This window comes from Melanostigma gelatinosum, assembly GCF_949748355.1.
Source record: "Melanostigma gelatinosum genome assembly, chromosome: 4".
Classification (NCBI taxonomy): Eukaryota; Metazoa; Chordata; class Actinopteri; order Perciformes; family Zoarcidae; genus Melanostigma; species Melanostigma gelatinosum.
Window position 1 is genome coordinate 9,603,952 of NC_136637.1, and position 27,767 is coordinate 9,631,718.

General features: G+C 41.6%; 2 protein-coding genes across 2 annotated transcripts; one reads left to right on the top strand and one right to left on the bottom strand.

The window, feature by feature from the left end:
- Positions 1-253: 253 nt before the first annotated feature.
- polr2h (RNA polymerase II, I and III subunit H) lies at positions 254-3,594 on the bottom strand. The gene is made up of 6 exons (XM_079266743.1): positions 3,416-3,594; positions 2,635-2,726; positions 2,040-2,123; positions 1,597-1,690; positions 1,341-1,424; positions 254-667 (listed from the first exon to the last, which is right to left on the bottom strand). The coding sequence occupies exons 2-6, from the start codon at positions 2,705-2,707 to the stop codon at positions 550-552; spliced, it is 453 nt and encodes a 150-aa protein (XP_079122869.1). The 5' UTR covers positions 2,708-2,726; positions 3,416-3,594; the 3' UTR covers positions 254-549.
- A 408-nt stretch (positions 3,595-4,002) lies between these two features.
- Positions 4,003-27,103, top strand: armc9 (armadillo repeat containing 9). Its single transcript, XM_079267054.1, has 26 exons — positions 4,003-4,023; positions 4,319-4,419; positions 4,845-4,964; positions 5,173-5,343; positions 5,660-5,815; positions 5,998-6,090; positions 6,965-6,989; positions 7,553-7,710; positions 8,030-8,128; positions 8,589-8,624; positions 10,719-10,753; positions 10,844-10,955; positions 11,190-11,282; positions 12,919-13,009; positions 13,613-13,736; positions 14,000-14,139; positions 15,816-15,892; positions 16,580-16,654; positions 17,083-17,173; positions 17,648-17,700; positions 18,736-18,834; positions 19,289-19,404; positions 19,978-20,147; positions 20,452-20,557; positions 23,383-23,573; positions 25,993-27,103. The coding sequence occupies exons 1-26, from the start codon at positions 4,011-4,013 to the stop codon at positions 26,139-26,141; spliced, it is 2,694 nt and encodes an 897-aa protein (XP_079123180.1). The 5' UTR covers positions 4,003-4,010; the 3' UTR covers positions 26,142-27,103.
- Positions 27,104-27,767: the final 664 nt, after the last annotated feature.

Sequence of the window (27,767 nt, forward strand, 5' to 3'; positions counted from 1 at the left end):
GTGAGGTACAGTGCTTGGGCCAGTTAGCATCAGCTTCTTTGTAAAAACCTTTTCCCACCCTCTCCACTACAGCACACAGCGTGCCTGCAGTAAAAGTATTGCAGAACACGGTTACAAAACATAACCTAATTCAACACGTTTGCAAGAGCCCCTAAGAAGTTGCAGAGGTTTATGGTTGGTTAATAAAACAAAGAAGAAATTGTCAAGATAAGAAAAAAAACATCGTTAAAAAGGTGACTGACCACCTGAGAAGTATGTATAAAAGAAATCTTTATTTACAGTTTGCCAGCAGATGGAGGTTGCAGTTCTTAAGTGCTACAGTCTTTAATCTGTAGTCCATCATCTTGGAGAAAACATTTTGTAACTACAAAAGTAAAAAACTAAATATGTTTTCTTCAGCCTCCACATACTCTGTCTATGAGCTGCTCTTGGATGATGGTCACGTGCTGCAGACTTGAGAATACCAATGTTCAGTGTACAGTTCATTTTGACTGTAAGGTTGACTGTGGCATTCGAGGAACCAGTGAAGTGGGCAAGCAGAGGTGAGCCTCAGAAGGCCAGTTTCTTCATGAGGAGGTAGACCCGGGCGTCCACCTCGAAGCCGTGAAGGTTGTTGGCGTCTCCTTGCAGCCTCATGAGGAGGCCACCGAAAGACACATAGGCAGAGCTGAAAGAAGGAGCACATCCGCGAAAGTTACAAATGAGAATGATTCCAACGTTGGTAACAACTGATAAATAATACATCATTATCTCTCACACAGACCTTTGTTGGGCAAGTACGGTAATACACATTATACACATAATACAGAGAATAGTGGACCAATGACAATACACTGAAAAGCCTCCTATAGTGAAACTTTTCACAACGATGAGTCAGTAGATTTCATTATAGTATTAATATACATGTACAAGCAAATATCATTTAAAAAGGCCATTACAAACTAGGGGCGTATTTTCTGGCGATTATTTAGCACGTCAATATATTTTGGTGGATCTTTCTGAGCTTTCCTACCGCAAATAAAGTCATCAACCAATCAGGTTCTGCTGTACCTTTCACAATAAAAGCCCAAGACATCATCTTTGAAGCAATTATGTTGCATTTTTGCGTACATTTTTTTTGTCATGCCCCCGGCGTATGGAGGCCTAAATGCTGCAAAATATTTTATATTTAATGTTTCTGTGCAAATTTCAATATGTTCTTGTGGGATTATTGCACACATAATGTATCTATGACAGCAGCAATGCTACTTGTCATTATGCCAATGGTTTATTGATTAGTTATTGTATTAACACGTAATCTTAACTTCATAGCTTCAGTCAAAGTGAGAAACATCACTCACAGACGTGTCGCCGCTTCTGTTGAGGTCTCATCGCCCTCAATCTTGTAAACCTTCCCATACATCACATAATCAAACTGGTCCGCTCTGGGAATGGAAACAAAGTTAAATGAGAGCACATATCTAAACCAGCAAACAATATGGTATCTCACAGAAAAAAATATATATACACACTGATGGTATTATGTCCTATAAAAGAAAAGTCAGCGTGTTATTCGTAATGTTAAATGCATCAACAAATGAAGAGCAAATGTCTTACCTAGATGGCCGGTCATCCTGAGGATTGTACTCTCCGTCGTCTGGCGTTCCATCTTCATATAACGTGCTGGCAATAACCAGCCGGAACTTGTCCCCTTAATGAAACGGACACATGCGAGTGAGTTTCTATAGTGGGCTCAGACACCCTGGGTTATTTAAGCACGGCAGTTTGCTCGTTTATCCTTTTATATAAAGGTGCTCTCACATATAGAGAACATGAGAGTAAAATGTAGCTGTTTTAATGCTAAATGAGTGCAGCCAAACACTTATGCGACCACTTTATGAAAGAGTAGAATGATGGCTTTAGATTTAAGAAGAGCAAATTTACTCTGATGTCATGTGGAAAGATAAATGACTTCAGAATATGATTGTGTTAAGACAAAAAAAAAATCATTCATTTAACTTAAAATAAATATACAAAAAGACAAAAATATTGCTCCTTACCGAGATCAACCGGATAGATCTGAATGTTCACATCCAAGATGAGGTCCATCTTAAAAGATTCACTTTCACAGTGCAGACGAGATACTTAAGTTGAAAAAAAACAAGTAGATTTTGGATGAGTTCATTTGCAGTTGAAAGGTTAAGGACATCAATTGAAAACTACACTGAATACATGATAGTAAATATAGGTTAATACTTTTTGCAGGTGAAATACATAAACATAACTCAAAACAAAAGGAAAGAAGCAAGATCAACAACAAACAACTAAAATGTAGATAATTGAAGCTGTATGATTGGCCACAAGCGTCATTATTTTTGGATTTGCGTTCTTGGACACCCGGTTAATAGGTAAGACCAACATTAATTTGACTTTTTCAATGGTTACATTTCCACAATGAGAAATGCATCTGGATCTTTAGCTTGATACGAGACGTTATTAATGGTTTTCAGGTCATGTCATATTTTTATAAAGGTGGCTGATGGTTGATTACAGGATAAATGTACCAGTACTGTAGTAGAGACCGGAGACCATTGTAATGTATGGATTATAACTTCGCACCTTCTTCAACCTTGTTATCAATGACATTTCACACACCTCTGTCAAACTTCTTGCCATCGGGATCAATGTCCTTTACATCGAAGATATCTTCAAACAGGATTCCAGCCATCTCTGTCCGGGTCTATGAACTTGGGAAAAAATATTACATTATTATAAAGATATTTTTGAAAATGGTTTAATGAAAACAACTGGCATGCCTAGGAAGCTTCAGTCTTTAATAACAAGTGCTCGTATTGTATTTACTAATGGTGGGGGGGGAGGTGTGACAAACAAGGTGTCTGTTAAGGCATTGCTCTGCTCATTTCTACAAGTCAACCTGTACAAGTTTGTTAACGTTATATCAAACTAGAAGATGCCGAAATTCATAAAAACTACAGGCTTGATAATTATTGTTCAGTGGATTTTCAGACTCCACTTCACACTCGAAGCTTCCTTTCCGACACTGGACACAGATCGTAAAGTGTAACGTTAGCTCAACTTATCAGATACAATAACAGTGATAACAGAGACAAACATACGTCACAAAACTAGTTGAATCACACTGAAGAAGATGAACCCCATTAGCTAGAGTCCATGTGGAACATGAACATTAACTTTAGCCGGACATGAAACGTTTAAACTCAAACATGTGTTGGCAACTAAACACTCTCAGCGGGCGTTAATTCAACAACGTTGCGTCAAGGCATCGCCGAGTTATCATTTGACCAAGTGTAATGGTCTTGTTAGCTAACTAACGTAACGTTACAACTTCAGAAGTATCCGACAATCAGGCTAGCTGTTAGCTTTAGCATGTTGTGCACACGCTTCCCAAGCTTACCTCAAATAAGATGACTTTCTTGTATTGTATTGAGAATAGAATAAAGTCACAGTCACCCAGTTTCTCTCTGTGGCAATGCGTGTCTAACGTGTGCGCTAGTTAACTTATTCTTCATTCATTAACGTTACTGTGTGAAACCAGTTGAATTGAATCAATAGACTGTATTGTACCGCGGAGAAATGTGCTCAACCTCTGACACGAAAACTACTTCCGGTTGAAAATACAACCTTATTATAATTGACCGACTGATATTGGAAATGAAAATAGATCGGAGTATAGATTAACAATTTTTAGATCAATATCACAATCGTCTCTTGCCAGTTTATCTAAGAAATAAGTAATGTTTATACGATCCAGTTGCTTTCCGCTTATACAGTAAAGTGTCATACTTTACGACATTTGCCTCTACTTTCCAGCCTGCATTTCCCAACTGTTTGGTTGCTAGGTGTTTTAGCGTCCTATTTGTGTACGGTTGCTAGCTAATGGCTAGCTGACTAATATTGTAAGTGAAGCCCATAAGCCTTGTCAAAAATGGATCATAAAAGATTTAGTCGCGGACGAACATATTGAAAGCGACAATAGCCTATGTTCACGAATGTGTGAAAAGGGTGAGAATGATGTTATGTTTGCTCTTAAGATAACGTTAACTGATTAGCTTCTCTGCTAGTAACGTAGCTTAACTAGCTAGCTTGCCACATTTTTTTTGCAAACGTTGATGTTGTCGCTGAAGTTGACTTAGTTAGCTAACATTAAATGAAATAGCTTTGATTACGTTTTTGGGGTGCTACACTCATATGACTATTTAATAGTGCCATGTGTTGTCCTGTCCTCACAGGCTCTGCAGAATGCTTGATGGAAGTACATGCGTTATTTAATGAGTGCAGACGTCTTTGCTGTCAGTAGGTGTTTTCAAGGTTTTGGTCACTCACATGAGTTCCAGGGAGGCAGCCAAGATGGGGGACATCTTGGCAACAGAAGCCGACCTTCTTGGGATGATCAAGGAGGTAACAAATTACAATTTTGAGATCGATAGATAGATAGATACTTTATTTCAGACTCAGGGTCCATAGAGACAAATACATAAAAAGACAGACACAAACAATAAAAGTACATAGGCCTAGCAATGCTTTACAAAGCGACAGCTGTACCAATGTGAGAATGCACACAGAGCAATAAGGAACTGAATCAGCCAAAACCAAGCCAGTAATTACATTTCGTAAATATTCTCAAAATGCCCCCTCAATACATTGATACAAATATAAATATATAAAAAATCACCCCAGGACAAGCTGTTGCTCTGCTGCTGTTGATGGGCACAAATAATGTTAACTACTTTAGGCCACTGTCTCTATATTTCATTACTTTCAACTGTAGTGTACGAGGTTACGAGGGCATTAATGCCACTTGTGCTTGTTTCTCTCTTTTGTAGTACCTTAAGTTTTATGAATTTGAAGAGACTGTGAACAGTTTGGACATGGAGTGCAAAAACAAAGGCAAGCTCGTCTCAAAGCCTCAAGGAAATAGAGAGTCAAAGACTCGTGGCATTCAGGTAAATTCTACAGTTATTTTTAATCTGCTGTTGCTTCAAGTTTGTTGATCATTGATGGAGGTGGCAACTGTCCATTTTTTATTTGTGTTATCATGTATCAGTTATCATGGTGCCGATATGTGTATAAAATGACCATTAAAAAGTAGCATATTGTTCTTGCTGATGTAATTTTCCCCAACACTTTCTTCTCTAACTCTGACTTTTGTAGAAAGACCTTCTTAGCTCTTTTGATGATGGAGATCACAAAGTGTTCTTTGAACTGTGGACAGAGAATATTCCCTCTGAGATAAACGACACAGACACCGAGGCCCAGAGCCTGGAGTTTTACCTTCACATCCACTTCACTATCTACCCACTGAGGAGGCACCCTGGTAGACACGTATGTGGATCCATTTTTTTCATTTTCTTCTACAACAAGGGCATCACTCAGTTTAGATTATCTTCAAACTAAATCAAACTATATCACAATCCCACAGCTGAATATCATTATGTGCTCTTTTTCAAAATGTCCACTAAGCTGTGCTACAGGCTTGTTCTCAGTGGGCTATCAATGATGTTTCTAACTTCTATAACATGCCTGTCACTGTGTAGGTCTTTGCAGGAAATGAGGACATGTTTTAAATCATGTTAACATTGACATTTTGTAATTAACTTGAAATAAATCAGTTCATTTGAAAACCTGAATCTTTCTCCAGGACCAAGCTGAGTTTGAGGAGAGGATTTCCCACTTCAAGCAGTACCTGGAGACTCGGGGAGCAGCGCTGAGTCAGACCTCAGAGTTCCTGCCTTACTATGCCTTGCCCTTCGTTCCCAACCCTACCGTCCACCCGTCCTTCAAAGATCTTTTCCAGGTGCGCAACTAATTATGGAACCTCGTTGGTTGTCAACTAGTAATTACATACGCAGCATTATTACTCAGTGCCAGCTTCATAATAATCATGACGCAATTTACGAAGCAACCTAAAATAATATATATAAAAGAAAAGAATGAACATAACCATATCTTCTCCCACCCTACACTCTTTATATGTAGAATTCCTGGATACCACAGTTGAAGGATAAGCTGGAGCCGTTTCTGTCAGTGACCCTGAAGCAGTCCAACACCCCAAGGCTGCTGAATTTATATGTATCCTCTATTGTGACTCGCTCACATGTCATTGCTGTCATTATAAAAAAAAAAAATACAACGAGATCTAGAAGGGAACACCTTAGAAATTTCACACAGGCCAAATACAGAGTGGTTGACATTCCCTCTTCTATTTATTCACTAACTCACCCTCACTCCTTCAAAATAGAAGGGCAAGTGAATGACAACAAGAATTGTTGCTTTTACGCCAATGGGTCGACTTTCCTCCTTACGCATGAAAACTAAACCATGAAAATAAACCCCTACCCCTACTGGCCAACGATCAAAGCATACAGATTAATAATGCTACTATCATCTCAAGAGCTGACCAAAGAAATACATCATTAAAAAAGTAAGGGAGCGAGGTTATCTAACATGTATAATCTTTTTTATATTTCAACACTTCACCAGGCAGCAATTTTGACAGCTGAGACGAAATACTCACAAATGAGAAGTCACTGTTAGTAGAGTGCACACACGCACATGACTAGTGTGTGCACGTAAACTTTACATGCTTACCTTACGTGCATGTAAATGTACTTAATGGCCCCTGTGTTTGCCGCTAGGGTGTTGGCCCATTGCCCTTTTTTGAAAAATGATCTATCCCACCCATTAAAACAAACTACCGGTCGAGTTAATTCAATATGGAGTCTTATTTATTTTAGCTAAATCTGAAATGAATGTGTTTCTTCATGACAAATCTGCCTGCGTCAAACAGGATGTAGGACATATTGTGTGCTTGCTTTATGTCCAGTCAAACTTAAGCTAGACATTGTGTCTTATGTATCTTTGGATAAGGAAACAAATACAGTACAAATGTTTGACTTGTGTTCAATTGAGTGCTAGTGCATAGTCTTTAACAGGAAGCATGCAGAAGGAGGGAGGAAGGAGCACTAAAGGTAAATATCCCTCTCAAGTCATCTACCTTTTTACAGTGTATTGCAATTTATTGAATCTGTCCTTTTATTATATTCTATCTGTCATGTGATAACACGGAGAACTTGTGCGGTGTCTCTCGATGATTTCTTGAGTAGGTGTTGTAATCCTTGGCTTTCATTTCCCTCTCAAATCCTTTAATATGTTCCGGAAAGGAACAAAGGCTTCCCATACCGTGAAATCTTAAGACCACACCTGCTTATTGCTTGGTGGACAAATATTCCAGATAAAGATTTTAAAACTCTTTCTCAAGCCAAAAAGATAACTGATGAAGGCATATTATTTGAGGTTGGTAAAGATGAATAATTACTTAAATGTTCACTTAAAGATGGAACCAACATCTGAAGTGTTGACTGGCCATCCATCCATTTGTTTTTTTATTTAAATTCTCAGATGACACATTTAACATTTTGACCTTCATTTACAAAGAGAATGCCACTCATGATATGAATGTTGCATAATGTGTTTGTGTTTACATTCTGCAACTTCCTCCTGTGTGTGTGTGTGTGTTTGCATGACTGCACAGAGGCCGTGCAGCACTTACATCTCCAACTAGTTGAATCGGACCGGCGCATCACGAACTACGTGCGGAAGTTCAACAAGATGCGGGCAGACTATCACAACCTGATTGGCATCACTGCTGAGCTGGTGGACTCATTGGAGGCCACCGTCAGTGGAAAAATGGTAGGTCAGCTTGACTGTGGGGCACGAGCTACACACAGAAAGAGACCAACACACATGCGCACATGTGGTGCACACATAAACACTAGACAGACCTACAAAATGTAATCAGGCTGTTTACGGTTGTATATGCAAACACTTAAGATAACAAACAACTTTTTCATACATAGCAATGTTTTAAAACAGTCCTAATATGCACAAGTATGCTCTTAGCTACTAGAAGACAAAGCTGTTAAACTGGGAGCCAGAAATGGCAACCCTGCCCTCCCTCTACCCACAAACGGTATCTTTAAGCTCAAGGGGCCTGGCTGTGTTTTTGCAGATCTCCCCTGAGTACCTGCAGAGTGTGTGTGTTCGCCTGTTCAGCAGCCAGATGAGGCAGAGTGTGGTGCAGAGCGCTGACTTCACCAGACCTGGCACTGTGAGTGAGAGCACACAGACACCTCTCTTCTCCCTCTTTCTCCTTCCCACTCTCACTGGAAGGACAGCAACAACACACAAGGCCTCAACACTGGCAGAGGGAAGTGCTGCCAGGGCCTTACATCACAAAGTTCATCAACCACTTTTGAAATTTAGCTTTTGATGAAAGGGGTTAGAATGGATACACATGGTTGATTGCATGCCAACGTTAGGGGAGTAATATTAAAAAGCAAATGGTAACATATCATTTTCATATCATGGTTTGATAGCAGTTGCAGTGTAACTGTATTTGACTGATCATCAAAAAACTGTCCACACTACCACGACCATGACAATCCCGCTTCCTGTCAGTGGCCTTCATTGTGGTGTTGAGCTACGGTTTGTGAAATCTTTTTGTTTTGAACTGAACTTTTTTCTGTGTGTTTGTGTTTTTTCCGTGTGTTGTGCTTTTGTCCACAAAGGGATATTACTCTATGAGTCCCTATGATGATGGCTATGTAAGTTTCACATGTTTTCATCTTTACTTCCTGTCATCGCTCAGGTCCCCACTTCTCATCTTGCTTATGCCTCGCCGTGTCTCTTCTTTTTCCTCCTCCTCTCCTTCTCCTTGTGTCTGCCTCCCCTTCCTTAACTTGTATACAGTTCTTGGCCTGCCATAGCACACAGTGTATAATCCCTGTTATTTTCCTTTGGATCCTATTAGATTATTCTAGTTTTAAGTCATATTAGGACGCGTTTGTCGGACGATTTACTTCTTTTGTCAGGTCACTGACCGAGCGTACCTCATCTTTGAATTTATTTTGTTCTTCCTCTCAACTCTCCCTATTGGATGTCTGTCTTCTTTTTTTAAAGGTAAATGTGGTCAGTTTCAGTTTTGTCCCCACACCATTTGTTAATAGTAATAATAATAATTTGAAATAGATTTTAAACCAGTTTAGACAGACATCGTGACTGGACCAACACAAGGCGCTTTGATGTAAACGCTCAGGCTGTCAAACTGTTTGAACCAGAACGCGAAATGTAATTGTGATGGTTCTTAACATAATCAATAGTAAGCACACGCATTATAAAATAAATTCAACAATAATACTTATTCAGATAACTTCCATGGAATGTCAGTCAGGTCAAGCCTTTAACTGTTGTATGAAAAAGTGTTGGAAATTAGTCAAATCTATCAGCATTGAATTAGTGCTTAATGTTCATTTCATGAAAGCTGATAGTCCTTAATTTGCCCTGACATGAGCAAGCAACTGTTCCGTTTATTGCCACATAACACCGTAATTGACCATAATTATGAGACTCTTTATGTGCTCATAATGTTGTGAGGGCTTTTCACATATCTTTATTTGCTACTCCGCGATGGTTTATCTTGCTGCCAGGGGAAGGCAGAGCAGTCGACTTGGACAGTAACATCAACAATAGATGGCCTTCAGCTGTCCCCACGGTCATAAAAGAGTTAATGGTGAGAAGACGTGGTAAAGAAGATAAGAGAGTAAAGGCATAGCTTCTGTAAGCTGTGCCTTGTCCGAGAATTCAGGTCAAGCTTTTTCTTTGTGTAGATGATTAGCTGAAATATGAGCATACAGGTAGGTGGCCTGCAAATTCAAGTTTGTGTTTTTAAATGTAGAAATGCCTTGATATAGTTTTACCTCCTGCCTCTGAAAATCATTTTGTTTGACGCCACTATTTATACATTCAACATAGGTGTGTGGCTTTCTTATTAATAGACAGCAATGGAGAATATTCTTTTCATTGATATACCGGTACAGCTCTTAATCCGGCCCCCGAGGGTCCAGACACGCCGGTGTTGAATGTCTCAGGGAAACATGTCCCCCTTCAGCATTCTTCAGGTCGACTGAAATGTCTACAGAGAAAGGAATTTGGGAAGGAACCCAAGTAGCAATGTTCTCCTCCGCTTACGTATTTCCCGCTGCACACCAAAACAAAAATGTGGCCAGACCCCCTGATACATCACAGATCAGCTGACCTAACACTGCTAACATAGGACTAACCACCCAGGCTTCAGATTAGATTTCAGGGCTCAAAATCCCCATCCAACAGTAAAAAAAACCCACTTATAATCAGCTCTTTCAACCGTCTTCCTAACACCCTCACCACAATGATATCTTACTCTGTTCAGTCGTCTCCATTTCCTTTTCTCTAGAACAACAACACATATGCCTACAGTACAAGTACACGGAGGTGCAACAAATGGGATGGCTGTTTGACACTAACTTGCCCCCTCTGGTACTTTTTAATTGCTGAATTATCTTTTCCCAGTTGACACTGACTGCATGGGCGATGGTGCCAAACATCACACCTGTATGTGTGGGGATTCAGCATGTACCACAAGCATGATGTATGCATGTCCAAAAAGAGCCCCACTAATGACTCATTTAGACTGTAGCTGACTTGAATGTTTTCGAAGGATAACACTGGGTGAGTAGGGGGACCAGATAGTACGGATGATAAGACAGATGAACAGCCGCATGGATTAGTGTTTTCCATACTTTAAAGTAAGAATGTGATGAATTGTAAAATATCCTCTGCTCCTCTGTGTCTTCTCTTCTCAATGTTGCTCCCGCTCATAGGCCTCCTCAATGCTACGAGCATCCATTGCGCCGCAGTAAGTCTTACATTTGATTCAAATTAGTTTAGTTTGAAAAGCGCCATGTTACAAACATGGTTGACTCGTCTTTTTTGTTTTAACATCCAGGAAATCCAAGGAGGTGCCAATGCTGCCCTCACTGGACTATGAGAAGCTGAAGAAAGACCTGGTCGAAGGCTCAGACAGACTCAATGCCCTGCTGCTTCAGGCGCTGCGCTGGGTGCGTATTCATATTCTTATTTACAGTATATTCCTGTTTTAACAAACAGAATGCTTTTCACACAAAGCCATAGCAGCCTAATCCACCTCTAGGGTTCGACTGAGCAGGAGAGAAAAAGAAGAACAAGTGTTTTTTGTTTGACCTTACAGCAGCTCATGAGCTCCAGTCATATGCACTTTGCATGTCTACTCCTTTGAGTCTTCATCGGTGGGTCTGTTTCTCACGTTATTTCAGAGACTGACTCGCTCACTCCCTGGGGAACAAAGAGACACAGTACTTCAGGCCTTTATCAGTAACGATCTGATGGAGCGCTACAGCCAAAAACAGGTGAGATTATTGGACTACAGCTTTTAATGCAATCTTATTGTGGCATGTTTAAACACTATAAAGCAGTTGCTGCGGTAGACGTCTCTACTGATGTGAACTGAAATGACAGTGATCTTGTTTGTCCAACCTATATTTCATGCAACCATCAGAGCCAAAGGAAAACATAACTTCTTGTCCATTGGCCTCACGACCTAATGAATCCCCGGGCTCTGATTTCGGGAGGCCCTGAGTTGGTGAATTGGCCCCCTGGCTGGGTGCACACAGATTTGTTTCTCACTTGCCATTGACTTATAATTGAATTGTGTGAAGAGCATAGACAGTATATAGACAAACTGGAGCATTTCAGATGTCTGGATGCTTCTGGGATATTTGTTTTTTATAAATGTTATGTTACTCCTTTTAACTTTTGCATTCCCTGTAGATAGCAAGGACACGCTCTTTCCATTCCCATTTTATTTCAGTAAAACCCTTTAAAATGATCCTCGACCGATGTGAGCACTGTAATAATCAGATAACCAATTGCTTTGACAACAGTTTCCCTCCATTTTAGAATACTGTGAGTACTAACAATGTCTTGATGAACCCAGGATGGATAGGACACATTGATTGGACATCTATGCTATTTATCGAGTAACTCTTCATCAATGTCTTGAGAATTAATCAAATTTTACACCTGCTTTCCCACAATATGATCGATGTATGTCATTTGATTTTAATCTGACTGAACACTTGCCATGTTCCCAACCTCATTATCTTGACACATCTACTCTTTTTAGTCAACAAAAGGCCGGAGCAGGAAACACCGATTTTATTTCTTTTCACACTTCTTTCCGTGTAGCCATTAGTCATAGGGCGCCATGTTGAAGACAGTCCCTTTACAGACGAGTAAGTGATCCTCATCTCACACCTGAGCGCTTTGTTTATGTACTTGCCACGGTGCTCCAAGCCACCCATAAATGACACTTGAGTCATTTACTCAGAGCCAAAATAACAGTGGAAGGGTGTCAATTTATTGTAATCAAATAACATGCATGACTGTTCTTTGTTTGACGATGGCCAGAAGCATTAATTAGCCAAGTTTTCCCAGTACACTGGTCAGGTTTCGGCTCAGCGGCGATACTAATATCATGCCCCATTCGGTTTGATCGGACCAGTTCCATAAACTTCCATAAAGCTGTGTGGGTCAACTCTTATGCTAACTTTACTTTAGGACATTATTATTGTTATTATTTACCTTTGTTTAACCAGATAAGTCAATTGACCACCAGTTGAAGTTTACAATGATGACCTGGCCAAGAAGGCAGGAACAGTACAGTCTCGTACAAAAATGACAAGATCACAAAATGTACAATATATAAAAGAACAGTGTTGCTGGAGAAGATTGCATCACCATAGTCTGAGATAAGAAGGACTGTCATTTTTAACCAGGGTGTGCTTTTGCAGAGTGGCTAAAGGATGCTTTGGTACGAACAAAAACAGGACTGATTGCTCTTTTTCAAATCTTGAAATCTCAGCAGCTGTTGAGATAACATCATCTGCCACACTTGTTCGGCCTGCTCATAAGTTTATGATGACTGATTTTACCTGGCAGCAGTAGATATAACTCTAAACGATCCTACATTTTGTGTTTTCATAGAATACCTTGCTTCATTTGATGAGATCGAAGAGCGAGACGGTCCGCCAATACATGGCTCGTCTCATCAATGCATTCGCTTCCCTGGCAGAGGGTAAGTGCTGAAGCATCATTATTTCTTTGCAACATGAGTCATCGTCTGACTGGATGCATTTGGAGACGGAAGACCTCACTGGCTTTCCATTTGGGTTTGAAACCGTGAATGATCCCCCGTAGCAGCAACTGTTGTAAACAGACGCTGACACAAATTACTTTTATTATGTAGGAAGTGGTTGTGGTTTGATTGTTTTCTCAGAGATTGGGTAGTTAACAGTCAGTCTGAATAACAAGGAAAAGTGGTTAAAATATCTCTTTGGCAGCCTGAAGTTTTAAGGGCTTGAATACTCAGAAAACATGCAATGTGACACCAGTAAGTTGTTAAGATGGTAGAAATGTAATTGCATCATGTTTACCCATCATTGCTGAGTCCAGTCAGCTCTGCTTTTGTTCAGATAATTCTATTGTACTGTGTTGTCCTCATTCACAGTTACACCTAAAATGAATTGTGATATTTGGGGCTTTTGGGGCTTTTCATTGCTGAAGCCGCGACGTGTAACTTAGATAAAGCTGGTGTATTTCTATGTGGTCCAGTGAGGTGTTTAAAGAAGACAATTTCTTGCCTTTTGATCTTAATTTCATGTTGTGTAAATGCTTACAGGTCGGGTTTACCTCTCCCAAATCCCCATTCTTCTGAAACTTCTGACAGAGGCACTCAGGACGGAGGAAAAAGACTCCCTGACGAGAGAGAATGTGCTAGTTGCCCTGCAGAAGCTCAGCCTCAGGTAAAAAATAATGTTGTGTGACACGATCACACATCACACAATTTTCAAAAATGGGGATTTCAACTTGTAGATGGCCTAGAATCATAATAAACTTACATTAACATGTGCAAGGAACTTAAGTGGTGTGCCACCGGTAGCTTACTTGGTAGAGCGGGCGCCCATGTGCTTACCGCAGTGGCCTGGGTCAATTCGACCTGTGGCCCAACGCAAATATTTCAGTCCAAGTTGCATTTAATCCTTAATTTATCATCATTTCTTGGTAGGAGGAGCCAGCAGACTGCCATGATAGCAGCCGATCTGATTGGCTGGCTGGTGGATGAGCTGCAGGACTCAGACTGCCTGAGTGACTACACCCTGGAGTATTCTGCTGCTCTGCTCATGAACCTGTGTCTGCGAACAAAAGGTAAAGGCAAGGCACAGGTAGATATACAGAACAGAGACACAGTTAAATCATTATGTAATACCCCAACCCTTTTGAGATTCGGCTGGATATTTTGCTGATACATTCAATTAGATCATGTCCAAAATACTAGACAGTATGTCCGTTTTTAGACTAAATCATTTAATACAGGGATTCCCAAAGTGGGGTGCGCGCACCCCTGGGGGTGCGCGAGCTGCCTCTAGGGGGTGCGCGAGAGGAAAAGTGTAATGGCGGTCTGATGGTGTAATAATATTAAATATTAAAAAAAAATGTAATTTTAATTTAAAAACTGTCAGGTGGGACATCTGAAGCTATCAGTCGTAAAAGAGGAGAGGGACAGAGAGAGAGAGAGGAATCGGAGGCGAGGGGAACGGAGAGGTGCAGCACAGACAAATCTGGAGCACATCGGCCCATCGCGGAGTCAAGGTGAAAAAGAGGAAACGAGAGTGAGCATCAGACTGGGAAAGAAAAGAGGAAATATGATGAAAAGTATCTGTGTCTGGGCTTCACTTGGATTGGCAACGCAGATTCCCCAAAGCCACAGTGCGTGGTGTGCAGTGAGGTTCTGGCTAACAGTCTGAAGCTCTTATTTACGTCGCCACCTGAACACCAAGCATGCCAGTGCAAGTCAAAAGCCCCTTACATTGTTTATATCCAAATTGGAGGAGTTACAAAACAGCCAAAAACAACTGCAGTCTCATTCATGTGTTGGGTCTATAAATGACGCACTACGGGCTTCATATCTGGGTACAGAATAGCGAGAAAGGGGCTACCGCACACAATCGCCGAAGACGTGAGCTCGCCAGCTGCCAGAGAGATGGTGGAATGTATGATTGGGGAGAAAGAAGCAAAAGAGTTGGACATGATCCCGGTGTCCAACAACACTGTGTCGCCGCATCGATGCTTTGTCCGAAGACATCCTGGCTGCATTAGTCGCTCATTAATTGTAAATTAAATGTGATAATCTGCCTCTGAGCCTGTGCGTGTGTGCTCGCATCCTGATTGCTCTTTAAAAGTGACGCCTTGTGTCACTGAAAGTTATTGAAACTTTGTTGCAGTGTTTCAGGGCGTTTTCACACCTTCAGTTCGTTTGCTTTGTTGCAGTTGCCCCTTTGTTCGGTTTGTGTTCACACTGCAACATTTAACAGCGGACTAAATCTTGTAAACAAATGCCACGCGCGAGCAAACTGTTCTCTCATTGGTCCGATTCTTATGCGGCTATGAAGGCTTAAAAGGCTCTGTTGCTTCTTTTTTTTTTTTTTTTATTAAGGGGGGGGGGGGGGGTGCGCGAACCCAGTCGGGATGTAGAAGGGGGTGCGCGGCCTAAAAAGTTTGGGAACCGCTGATTTAATAGTATTTTTCAAAACACTGTACTGCATTTGATTTATCAGTGGAGTTATTATCTTACACACAGAAAGATGAAATGCAAAGGAAAAGAGGATCGGGTTGGAGGGAATCATTCATTTATTAATCTGAATGAAATATCATCCTATCTTTAAACAAACAAAAAAGTCACATTGTGTGTGTGTGTGTGTGTGTGTGTGTGTGTGTGTGTGTGTGTGTGTGTGTGTGTGTGTGTGTGTGTGTGTGCGCGCGCGCGCGCGTGTGTGTGTGTGTGTGTGTGTGTGTGTGTGTGTTGGATGGCTGTCTTTGTACAGGAAAAAGGAAGTGTGCAGAGAACGCCAGGCATGTGCTAAAGGTTCTAACTGACGTCCTTGGACATGAGAACCACGAGGTGATACACACATCCGTCAACACTTGCACACAGATATTAAATACACAGTACATGTAATGTGCACGCAGAACACACTCATAGAGGCTGAAAAACATGGACGCAGCATACACAGCATATTAAATCATGCTCACACGTTCAGAACGCGACACCACAACAGAGTTGGCTAGTTTGCGGCGCTAAACTTAAATCTAAGCGCCAAAGCGGACAACACACAGCACTTCATTAGCTAACAGAGTTCCCAATCACACATGAATACAGCTTCACCACTGGTTGATCTGTTGAAATACCACTGTAACCCAAGCAGACACACCCGGGATGCCATCAAACTATGTTTCTGATGCCTTCCAGAGTGTTTCGCTGTCTTAATAGAATTGAGCAATGACTTTAGCTAAGTCTATAAAACATAAACAACACTAGCTTCTTTCAACGTCATGAAAAGGCTGCCCGCAACTTTGGAGGGCCAATAACTCGATTAGTATTATCATACATGACATACTGTGAGTCTATAAAGATATACTTGTATTTGGATCCTCAGCTTAAGCATTCTTTCCTCTTTTTATCCACATTTCCTGACTGCTGCGTGTTCAAACAAGCTGTTGCCATTTGTCCTGAGATCATTAAGACAGATGCTGTGTGTGTGTGTGTATGTGTGTGTGTGTGTGTGTGTGTGTCCCTTTGCTCTCTCAGATTCGACCATATGTGAATGGAGCCCTGTACAGTATCCTGTGTATTCCCTCTGTGCGACAGGAAGCCAAAGAGATGGTGAGATAGCAGTCATGTCTTCACCTGCTTGGAGGAAACAGACCTAGTTTGTTTTTTTTTGCTCTGCATTTGTCTCCTTACAACACCACACAACCAGTGTTTGGAGGGGAAACGACAGGTGTTCACAGGCATATGACACCGTCATTGTACCCAAATATCGGTGAGCTGGTGGGCTGGAGAGTGAGGATGTAGCTGAGCCCGTCCTGTCCGACCAATATCCTTTGGATGGTCATTATCAACACAATTACGATACGTTATAATGAACAAAGAAAATGGCACTTAAGCCAATTGTCTCTACAGTGTATACTGCCTTTCAGCATTCAGTTACTGATTGTGAATCTAAAGCTAACTGGAAAAGTAGCTCTTGTGTTTGTGTTTAAGCTGTATAGTTCTGTTGTGTGTGACGTGTGTTTGCCTCACGTGTGCAGAGCGTGGAGGAGATTCTCCGTTGCTACAGCAAAGAGGAGAACTCCGACCTCAACAGACAGATTGAGTTCATCATTAAACAGCTAAACTCAGGTTAGTGAGGTCAAATGTACTGTTACAATTGATGTATTCTTTCCTATGAATGTGTATGCATCCAGTATGTACTACCTGTATATGTACATTGAAGAATAAAATAATGTAATTATTGGAAGGGACATTGTGTGAATTTGGAATTTGGGGCATCTGGTGTTACTGGCAGTAGTCATGCACTGGTTGCCACATCTAATGTTAGGAGGTGCTTTACATGTAATTGAACAGCTACATGACAATTGAAAGTCTCGTGGCTGTTGTCAGTGGTTTATAATGTGTTAATAGCAGTTACCTGTTTTTTGAGATACTTGATATGTTTCTTAAGTCAAAATACCTCGTTTTTATATTTCATCATTTACACTATATAAGCCTTCGGGAAGTATTTTCCAAAATGATGCGAAGACTCCTGCTGCTGTTGTTTTTTTGGAAAATTGACTGACTGGTTTAATCCTTATGTTCTGGCTGTGTTCCACCCAGCTGATGAAGAGGGGCCAGAGTCAGATGATGAAGAAGATGAGGACGACAATAATGTAAGTCCTGCCCTCAACCCGTTACACAAGTTATTGATTTACACCATCAAGAAATACAGAATAAGAAACCTAAATGACAACTACTCAAATAATAGAAATACTAAGAGAAATAGGATGAAGTTGAAAAGTTAAATTGCCATAAAGAGAAAAGTGAGGTACGCTTTAGATTGTTCAGCATGTTATACCATGTTGAATTAGATTCATTAACAACTTTAGGACTATATCAAGAAAACAGATTAAAGACAAAAATGAGGAATGGTTGAAAAAGTGAGGGTCAGAGGAAGCATGACCAGAAATGAACACCTAATATTTGGCACCTTTCCCAAACCTGTAGATGACAATCTCAGGTTGACACAGATAGTGGGTGTCGGGTGTATGGGTGTGTGGGGGGATGGGGGGGGTTCTGTGGGAGAGTGGGTTATCAAGATAAGGAATGTGGAAGTGGCTGGTGTGTGTGTGTGTGTGTGTGTGTGTGTGTGCGTGTGTGTGTGTGTGTGTGTGTAGGTGTGTGTGTGTGTGTGTGTGTGTGTGTGTGTGTCCCCCAATTCCCCTCGTGGTCGCACAAGAATTCCCTGAGTGTGAGTGCCCTTGTTCCACTGCCTCTGAACTCAGATGTGGTGTTTTGTAGCTGCTATCCATTTACGTGGCTATAAGGAGGAACTGATATATATATGCCCGCAACAAGTGCAGACTACACTGGTCTCTTGTTGGCACCGTGTAACTTGGTGCCAAGCATCGTGTTTAATCTACTTCGTAGACTCACATCAAAGTTATTGTGAAGAAGTAAATTAGGCACGACCAAACTAACCACAGTCACAGCAGTCACCATACCTCAGCATCTTTTATATAATCTGTTTGTCGTGGGAGAAAACATCAACATCAGCTGTGGTCATTTCATTACTTGATTGCAGACTGCCACTGCATACTCGAGGAGTCTTTTGTGACGATCATGTTTCAGATTTAGCTTGAACACACCTTTACGCTCACCACAAATGATGCCATTTTTATCTGATTTGCTGTCCTTGTCTTGTGCAGGAGGATCTAATGGAGACAGACCTTGATATAGAGGAAGTTCTCCAACCACAGCCCAGGGAACTGTGTGGGGAGAGTCTGCTCACTACCGAGTACCTGGGAGTAAGAACAAAATACATACACTTAGTACACTCCTCACCATGCAAAGGTTTGATAAACACGTTTTTTTAGAAGACACATAAACCGGTTAGAATAAGGCGGACGAGCCAGCTACACATAAGCAAATATTGAGTTTTGGTGCTCGTGTTTGTACTCTCCTGTGCATATTTAATGCTAAATGGCTAGAGGAAGGACACAGGCAAGACAGAAGCTGTTCCAATGATTAGTGTCTAAAAACACAGACAGACAACTATTTGGAAGAGATTGTTGTCGTCACCATCGCGCTGCATTTACACTGAATTAGTAACGAACCACTGTGTCACCTCATAAAACTTCTGTTTAACATGATTTGAATTTCAGGCCTCGAGATGTGAATCATTACAGATGACAACAGGTAAAACAAATGAACACAGATATATGACCTTTATATACATTATCTTGTGTTTGTGTTGTGTAGATTATGACCAACATGGCAAAAGTGAAGAGGAAGTCAACCCCTCTGTCACGACCAAGCGTTGATGAACCCCTACAACGGCCAGTCACCCCAAGTTCTCATCGTAATTTCAACGCAGTGTAAGTTACACACACACACAGACACAGACAATATCAGGCTGTGTAAAATGCAGTTCCATCTTGCTCTCATGCTAATTCACGGTGCCTGTGTGTGTCAGGTGGACTGCAAGGGTGCAAGATAAGGTTTAGTTTCTTGCTCTTGCTGAATTGTCCATGTACTGTAAAAGAATGAGTCAGCAGGATGAGATTGGAACTGGAGCTGCTTTGTACTGAAAGGCAGAGCATTGTCAATAAAACAACCTGTAATTCAGACTGAAGGGATGAGTGTTATTTCAGAATGATGGATATGACAGCTGTAAGGGAACGGTGGACCGCACATGACCTGGCCCCAGAGCATCAACTCCCAGCAAGTTATTGATGTGCTGGTTTTATTACTAACTAGAACCGACAGTATTGCTAACCTTGAATTATAGATCATGTTTAGACATAAAGCTGTACAACCATGAACAGGCAGCACCAATGAAGGTCAGGAAAACCATTAAGATAAAGGTTTTAAGATGTGAGATGATTACAATGAAAGAAACTACAAATATGATGCAATACCTGAGCTTTATTGTTTGTGTCAATGTGTAGGGATTATCGATACGACGGCCAGGGGGATGAAGGTAACCGGCACAGGGGATTCCCCCTTAGCAGACAGAAGAGCGAGGAAGGAAGCCTGCCTCCTTCTCGATACAACTCCCGACCTCCTACGCGCTCCGGCAGTCGCCCCAGCACTGCTGACTCCCTACGCCACAGTATCGGTGGGTGGATGATGTCATTTACCTCCCAAATGTCATTTACCAATACATTTATACAATTGATTGCGGTAGAATGAAATAATGTAATTCGGTTGATGTGGATTTATTTGGTGTGATGCCCAGTGTCCACTTGGCAAGGAAGCACTTTCTATTTCCTCATAAGGGGATAAAGACCCATTTAGATTTTCTATATTAACTAACGTTAGCGTGGCATCAGGTTGTGCTCAGTGTTACGTCGTTTTATTCAAGTTCTGATTCATAATTCCAAAAGCAGTGTGATGAAGCTCTAATGTGTCTGTCCTCTCAGACTCAGAGTGCGGCCGGTTGTCCCAGGAGTCCGAGTTGGGCGGGCCATTCGAAGGGCGAGCCAGAAAAGGTTGTTCCCAGGAGGAACACAATGGACAATCCGCCAGGTAAACCCACACACACACATGTTAACTGCACACACACACACACACACACACACACTTATACATAATGAGGTAACTGTGTGTTATCATGAATGTTGCTGCAATTTAATGGTTGCAACAACAAGAGGTCTTCAACTTGAGCCTCATTCCATTTTTTAAGTTTTTTTATATATGCATTAGAAGCAGTGCATTTCAGTTCAATGAGCAGTTCTTCCTCTTTATGACACAACATAGGTTATAAAATACATCTATGGAAGTGCTCCAGCCACAGCATGTTCCAACAGGCTTGAAGAAGGTTGGTGGAGGGATGATCATTTATGGTACCCTGGCCTTATATCCAGTCCCTCTTTAGAGGGGCCTGTTGTATTTGCACACTTTCAGTCCAACAGAAGTGAGTGGGCAAACTTATTGACGGTTAGAGCGCGAGGTCGAAATCAATCCAAGCAATTCCTATGTGGCGGCATATTTTCTCTCTCTCTCTCTCTCTCTCTCTCTCTCTCTCTCTCTCTCTCTCTCTCTCTGTTACAGAGAGTCATTTGCTCAGTTAGAATCATTGAATTCAGTCAGGGTGAGCTGTGGGTTATGAAAATAACAGAAGAAAAGAAGAACGAACCTCTGTGTGTGACTTCAAAAGAAGCACAATCATAGAAAGAACACAACAATAACACAATAAAACCAATAAAAAGTCTTCAGCTTTTGTGTGCATTTAGTCAGTTGTTTGGTAGCAACTACCATAAAAGAGAGCCACAGTAGGACTGTAACGGAATGATGCAAACTAATACAAACAGTGGGAGTCAGCCGAGGTTCCTGTGAAACCCTGAGATGTGTGTCTGTGTGTCTGTCTGTGTGTCTGTGTGTCTGTCTGTGTGTCTGTGTGTGTGTTTGTGTGTCTATCTGTGTGTCTGTGTGTGTGTTTGTGTGTCTGTGTGTGTGTTTGTCTGTGTGTCTGTGTGTCTGTCTGTGTGTTTGTGTGTCTGTGTGTTTGTGTGTCTGTGTGTTTGTCTGTGTGTTTGTCTGTGTGTTTCTGTGACTCAGCACCGCCAAGCTGGTCTGTGAGTCTGTGACATGCGTTTAAACGAGCAGTTCCCACAAAGAGACCCATTCAATCAACCCTCCCCGCTTTCTCCTCTCCTTTAAATCCCAGAGGAACTTGACTCCTGAATTCCGCCCCAAGAATAATGACTCGCAGGAAACCGCTTCAGTTACCCCCCCCCCCCCCCCAAATAAAACCGTAAAACACCTTTACAATACAGACTTCAGTAGCCTCATTTCACCCCAGTTTTGGAGACAAGACTTTTATACTGAGAAGAGATTTCACGACACAGTCATTGATGTTTCGGTGAATAGAATCTTAGCAACACGGCAATTTGGCAATTTCTTTTTTTTCCGGGGAAAAGCTCTGCTTCAAACTTATTCAAGGTAACCCCTCGGGGGGCAGCCAGGCCTTTTTCCATTCACAGTTAGAGACTGACACCCCGTTGCTAACTTGCTGACCACAGTGGGTGTGAATGGCAGCGATCCCTTCGAATGGGCACCGCCTGTATTTCATCACCCATACACATGAACACACTCTGAGGGGAGGAGAGAGAGATCTGACCCATCAAAAACTAAATGCCCCAGGGTCATAACACGACTTTGTGGCCATTTATACAAAAATTCAATTCCCTGCTCTACAGGGCTGAGCATGCAGGTCTCCACTGGTGTTCATAGAGCGACAGTTACTGTTTGTAACATTCAGCTATAAAGAATGATATCAGGGAGGTTGGAACCAAATGTGACAAACAAGAATGAGCTGACTGAAATCCATCCATCTATTATAGAAACACATTTCTCCGCAGGATGTAGGGCATTCGGCTCCTATCTGATAAGGACATTAGCAGACATGATTACAAAGTCCCCTCGTTGTAGTTTCAGTAACACAATGGGGCCTTTTTCCAAAAGACAACAATTTCATAACCCGATATAAAGTAGCTGCCAAATATTGGGTAATTTGCATGAAAGGATGCAACTATGAAGTGTAAATGCATCCTTGTATTGTAGAGCATGTGTAAGTTGAACAAAGCGTGGGAATGGAGGAATGAAGATGCGTTCATGCAGCACTGACAAAGGTCAAATCGAGGCACTGAATCTGAAGTTGAAAGTTTTGAAAGAGTCAATCGTATAAAAACCTGCAGGTCCTTCATTTCGAGGTTTAAAAATAGCTAGATGTTCCAAAGCATAATATAGAGTTGCAATGTATGCATGTATTTATGAAGTCTGTACGGTATGGATAACCCGACTGATAGCTGTCCATACTGGGTGTCTTGGGAGTATCGATAAACCAGTCTGGCACAATACCGCCATAAGTGGAGGCTATCGACTGAAACAAGTGAAATGGACGCTATCGAGTGTCAAGGGCAAGAGGCTTGTGCAAGGTGGATGTTGTACCCAGGAATGCCGTGATTTCAACGCTATGAAACCTTCTGTGGAATGAGATCTGTTCATGGCAGTGGTGTCACACGGCTACTGAGCAGCTCAATAGATGAATGGATAACACCTCTGAATCATCCTTTTAACCGTAAGCAAGTGAGAAAGATCTGTAGTAGCTGAAATGAAAAGAGAAATAATGTCTGTAAAAAAATGAAATCAATAAAGGACAGTTTTTGGTCATTTCTCAGAAAGCTGTCTTGCTTAATCTAGCCTTAATATTATAAACAATATGTTATTAAGTTTTATTTTGACTATTTTTCATTTGACGATGTCTGTTTCCACTATGTCTTTTTTGTTGATAGTACAAAAGTACTGTGCAAAGCAAAACAGATGATTGATTTCTTCTTTGTTATCATCAGCGATTATGTCCCTGCAGTTACAAGCCACCCCAAGACTCCGGGTACGCCCGACGCAGCAGACAGCCAGAACGTCGGTGATCACCGGGCTCGAGGCCCCGCTCCGGCACCCCAGCTTTGCAACTCGGAGCCTCAGCAGAGCAGCCGGCCAGGCTCCGCCAGCTCCACGGGAGGAAGGGGGAAACAAAGTGGAAGTAAGCACATGCCCGCCAGCCGGTGTTGGCAAAAATGTTGGCATAACATAACCTTTCTGTAACTGTTTATGTCAGTCTCTATTGAATTTGTCCACCATCAGTAAGTGTAGTTAATATGGATGAAATATTGCATCACAAAATATGCTTCAGTTATCCCCCCAAAAATGTAAAACACCTTTACAATACAGAAAATACAGACATAACAAAATGTGAAATCCTTATATTTCTATGCTAATATTATAATACAATAAATCAGGGAATTTCACTGGCAAACTAGCCACAAAGAAATTGGCGACGTTTGGATATCCTGGTCATTAAACAACAACAACTGACAAATCAAAGTACCGTACTTCATCTCATTGATGCGGGTGAGAGTCCTCTAAATGCAATATTACCATTACAGTACAACTCTTCCACGGTCGCAATTGAACTCTGTCTCGGTCGGTCTCACCAGTTTAACAGCCGAGAAATAGTTCATTTTCCCGCTCTTTTTAAACTGAATAAAAGAACTTTCTGGAAGATGACAAGTCGTATTTCCAGTTCCCGTGAAGCTCACAACTTGAGTTACACATCGTGTTTCAACTAGAATTCTGTCACAAAATCTGCCATCACTCAAAGCTGTTGCATAACTAAAGAGTATTATTATGTTGCTTTCTTTCTTTTTTAAGTAATAACAAAAGAGCAGCGAAGATGGCCGGGGGACAATACAACAGCTCTCACGAGTACAAGGCCGGTCGCATTGCCTTTCGATGGAGGAGTGGACAGAACATCCAAAAAGGATAAAACTATAGTCTTTGGATCTTATTATTCATCTGAAGCAAGAGTTACTCCATGAACATATTTATTTTGTTGGCAGTACATATATGACTGTTGGAAGAAATCAAAGTGTGGCATTCATATTTTTCAGCCCACATGTATTTGTTGTTCTCTCCACATCTTAAACTTCAAACTTGAGTCACTGCAGTGAAGAGGGCCTGAGCCGCTGCTCTGGTGCTCTTAGTTGGGGGATAACATCTCCTCATGCTCTCATGCATCTTAACTGCATTTGATGAGCGAGTACCTCCGGCTCTTACGCCGGGTGCCCTTACCATGCGGCCTGTAATAGGGCCTAATGGTTCGTCCAAGCCCCCCACATCCTCCTGTGTGTGTGTGTGTGTTGTACTTATGAGGTCTGGCAAGTGTCAGACATCTGTCGACTTATATGGAAGTCATTTAATCGTAGCTCCACTTAAAGGGCAATAAACAGGCGCACATGACAGGGCAAACAAAATAAGTACACTTTTATGAGCATCTTTAGCTTTTATTGATATGTTTCCTGCTATTTTTGTTTTGTTTCGTACTTGAGACACTGTCTTTTCAATTAATTTTCACTTGAATGCAGTTTCTGCTGACTGTCAGAGGTTATTATGCCTAATGTTCTCTGTTTGGTGGAGTCTGGCTGCAGAGAGACCCACCACATGCTGAGACAGGAACCCCTTTAGGCCCACTTTTGGTAAACACATCCGTTGTGACTGACAGAGACGCTCCTTTGGCTGAAGGAAGACAGGGGAGGCGTTTTCATAGCTGACCACCCACTCAGCCAGCGCAGACAAGGAGAGGAGCTGCCTCGCCATGTTGAGAGGATGGAGAAAAGAAAACGGCATTATCCTACCCAAGTCATGTTGACAAGGCTGACTTCACGTGATGACAGTTCCTTGTTATGTTGCCGTGCAGCTCGAGAAAGTAGAGGAAGTGCCGCAGCATCTCTTTGGACTGTCGCTCTGGGCCTGAGTGAAAAGATGCGATGACGGAATCGGGTTGTCTTTTCTCACAAGTAGGAAGGAAAGAATGTAAGAGAGCCAAAATCTTGGATTTTAAGTTGTATCAAGATGATAACAGATCTTAACCTTTAGTTTTCTTGTGTACAGTTGAATGAGGACACGTTACCGAGTTTGCATTCAGTCGTTTGGGGGAAACCTTCCTGCCAAAATGAAACTAATGAAAGGAATTGAAAAAGTCAAATACTGTTGTGTGAATAATGATGAATGAAGGCCTTTTTTTACATTCATCTGCTGAAGGGAGGAAAACACTCACATCAAGCACAAATTAATATTGCAAGCAGATTTCTTTCTGCTTGTGTGCCCCACTGGCTAGCTAATGGCCACCGCTCTGCAGTGTGCTCATATCACCTCATACCCCCCCCCCCCCCTGTCCAGGTAAACAATGTTAGCACTGTTAGCTGCTAGCCATGTTGAGCGCTGAGTAATGGGCAACCCCTCAATCATAGTTTTGCTCAGAGTTCCTGATCGAGCTTCTTTAAAAAGAAAAAAGAAATTCATTTTCTTTTCATTGATAAGTTCAAATCTGACTTTTCCTTTACTGTCTCCTCATCTCAAACCCCACATCCCTCCCTCCCTATTCTCTTTCCTCCTTCAGGCAGCCAGCCAAAGAGGAGGTGAAGAGGGAGTTGTCACCGTGGAACAGCACTATCTCCCCGGGAGCATCGGGCTTCCTGTAACATCATCCCCCGAGGTTGTGATCAGGGTCAGGGCAACAGAGATGGCCGAGGATCAGCAGCAGCAGGAGTAGGGCCTTAAACAATGCGAAGCATTGTGGCTCTCCGTTTTTTTTTTCTTCCCCCCTTTTGGCTTCAGCACAGACTTCTGTAACGTGACATAGACAATAACCACAACCCCCAGCCGTCCAACCCTGTGTCACTTGTAGTCTTAGTTCTCCACTCTCTCATCAAGGTGATAGCTAAATATGTGCAACATCCTCCAGCCATGAAAACAAATCACCGATCACAGATTACCTGCATGTTGTTGCAGGTAATCTAACTCGAAAGTATAGCACTGACTCGGGGCGGTTCAAGGGAAAAAGTTTGCGGTTTTCTGACGTAAGCACATTGCATGTCTTCACATCACTAAAGACCTTTTTTAATTTTTTTTATAAACCCTCAATATCTGTATTTAAGTCTGAATACAAGCGGACGTGTTCAGACTTAAACACACATGCTTTTACCTGTTTTTTAATGACACATTAACCGGGCATGAATGGTTTAGGATACCTGACAGAACTAGGCATAGAGATACAATGTATTTCATTTGAAATGCAGCATGGCCAGGACTCCTTTTGTCTTTGAATTGATTGCTCAGATATCAATCAAGCGCTCATCTTGATTCTACAAATCTGATTTTCACCACGTACTGTATTTATTCATTTTTGACTGGTTGAAAATATCCATCGACATGAATAAATCATTTTACCGGCTTTACTTCAAATATTACACATTGTCTCGTATCAGAAGAGTAGCTGCTCTTGTTTAACTTATGCTTCAGGAACTGTTTCCAGAAAGACACAGGTCTTGACACGAGTGGTCAGGCTAGTTCATATATAAATATACTTAGAAGTGTTTATGGCTATTAACATACACCACCATACATACATCTGACAAAAATAACAAACTTGAAATTGTGTGACCGTCTTAAATCCAGCATTGTACATTTGCACTGTTTTCCAGGTGTGGTGATGTACAGTCTATTTATGTGTACTGCTGCATTTTTGTTGTAATCCATTTTGATACTGTTCAAGTGGTTTTAAATAAACGTGCGACATGTCACCTGTTTTCTGGTCTTGGACTCTATATCCCATTAGCCGCTTTATTGTATTTCTCAATTTGATGATGCAGTTTAAGCTCTGTGCTACATCCCGGTTGGCTACTGCTAAGATCTGCAGCACAGTCTTGAATCATAAAACACTTCCTCTTGCATAATAACTGCCAGCCAGCAGTTGGCATATTGTGCCCACACAGTGTTTTGTACCCGTCTTTGTGTTGCAATTCTGCAAAGGTAAAACAAAACAAATCTTGTGTTCAACTCATCAAGATGTCACACAGCAGGAAGATTTCTGCTCTCGTATGGTGTTGTAAACTGAAAGCTATGTCACACTCGCCAACTCAGCTGACAGCTCTGCTCTCACAAATGTTCTGTGGACATGCTGAAGTTTTCAATTAAAGTCCCCATGAATAATTACCATTAGCATTCAAGACTCATACTCTAAGATCTGTTGTCACTCGTTGCCACTGGATGCTTGCGGTCAGTTCACAGCAGCACTCTCTTACTTAACCCATCGGCTGCTTTGACAGAAAGTGACCAAGGTTTAGTTTCTCATGGGGCAACGGAGAGTTCATAGAGGACGTGGACGACAAAGATCCTT

What these genes read in the sequence shown, in the direction of transcription:
- polr2h (XM_079266743.1), bottom strand. Translation starts at nt 2,707, where the DNA reads ATGGCTGGAATCCTGTTTGAAGATATCTTCGATGTAAAGGACATTGAT. An exon ending in GATCTATCCGGTTGATCTCG is followed by an intron (nt 1,691 to 2,039) that starts GTAAGGAGCAAT and finishes CGTTTCATTAAG; the next exon opens with GGGACAAGTTCCGGCTGGTT. An exon ending in ACAGAAGCGGCGACACGTCT is followed by an intron (nt 668 to 1,340) that starts GTGAGTGATGTT and finishes TCCTTCTTTCAG; the next exon opens with CTCTGCCTATGTGTCTTTCG.
- armc9 (XM_079267054.1), top strand. An exon ending in CAAGGCTGCTGAATTTATAT is followed by an intron (nt 6,091 to 6,964) that starts GTATCCTCTATT and finishes GGAAGCATGCAG; the next exon opens with AAGGAGGGAGGAAGGAGCAC. An exon ending in ATTCGCTTCCCTGGCAGAGG is followed by an intron (nt 13,010 to 13,612) that starts GTAAGTGCTGAA and finishes AAATGCTTACAG; the next exon opens with GTCGGGTTTACCTCTCCCAA.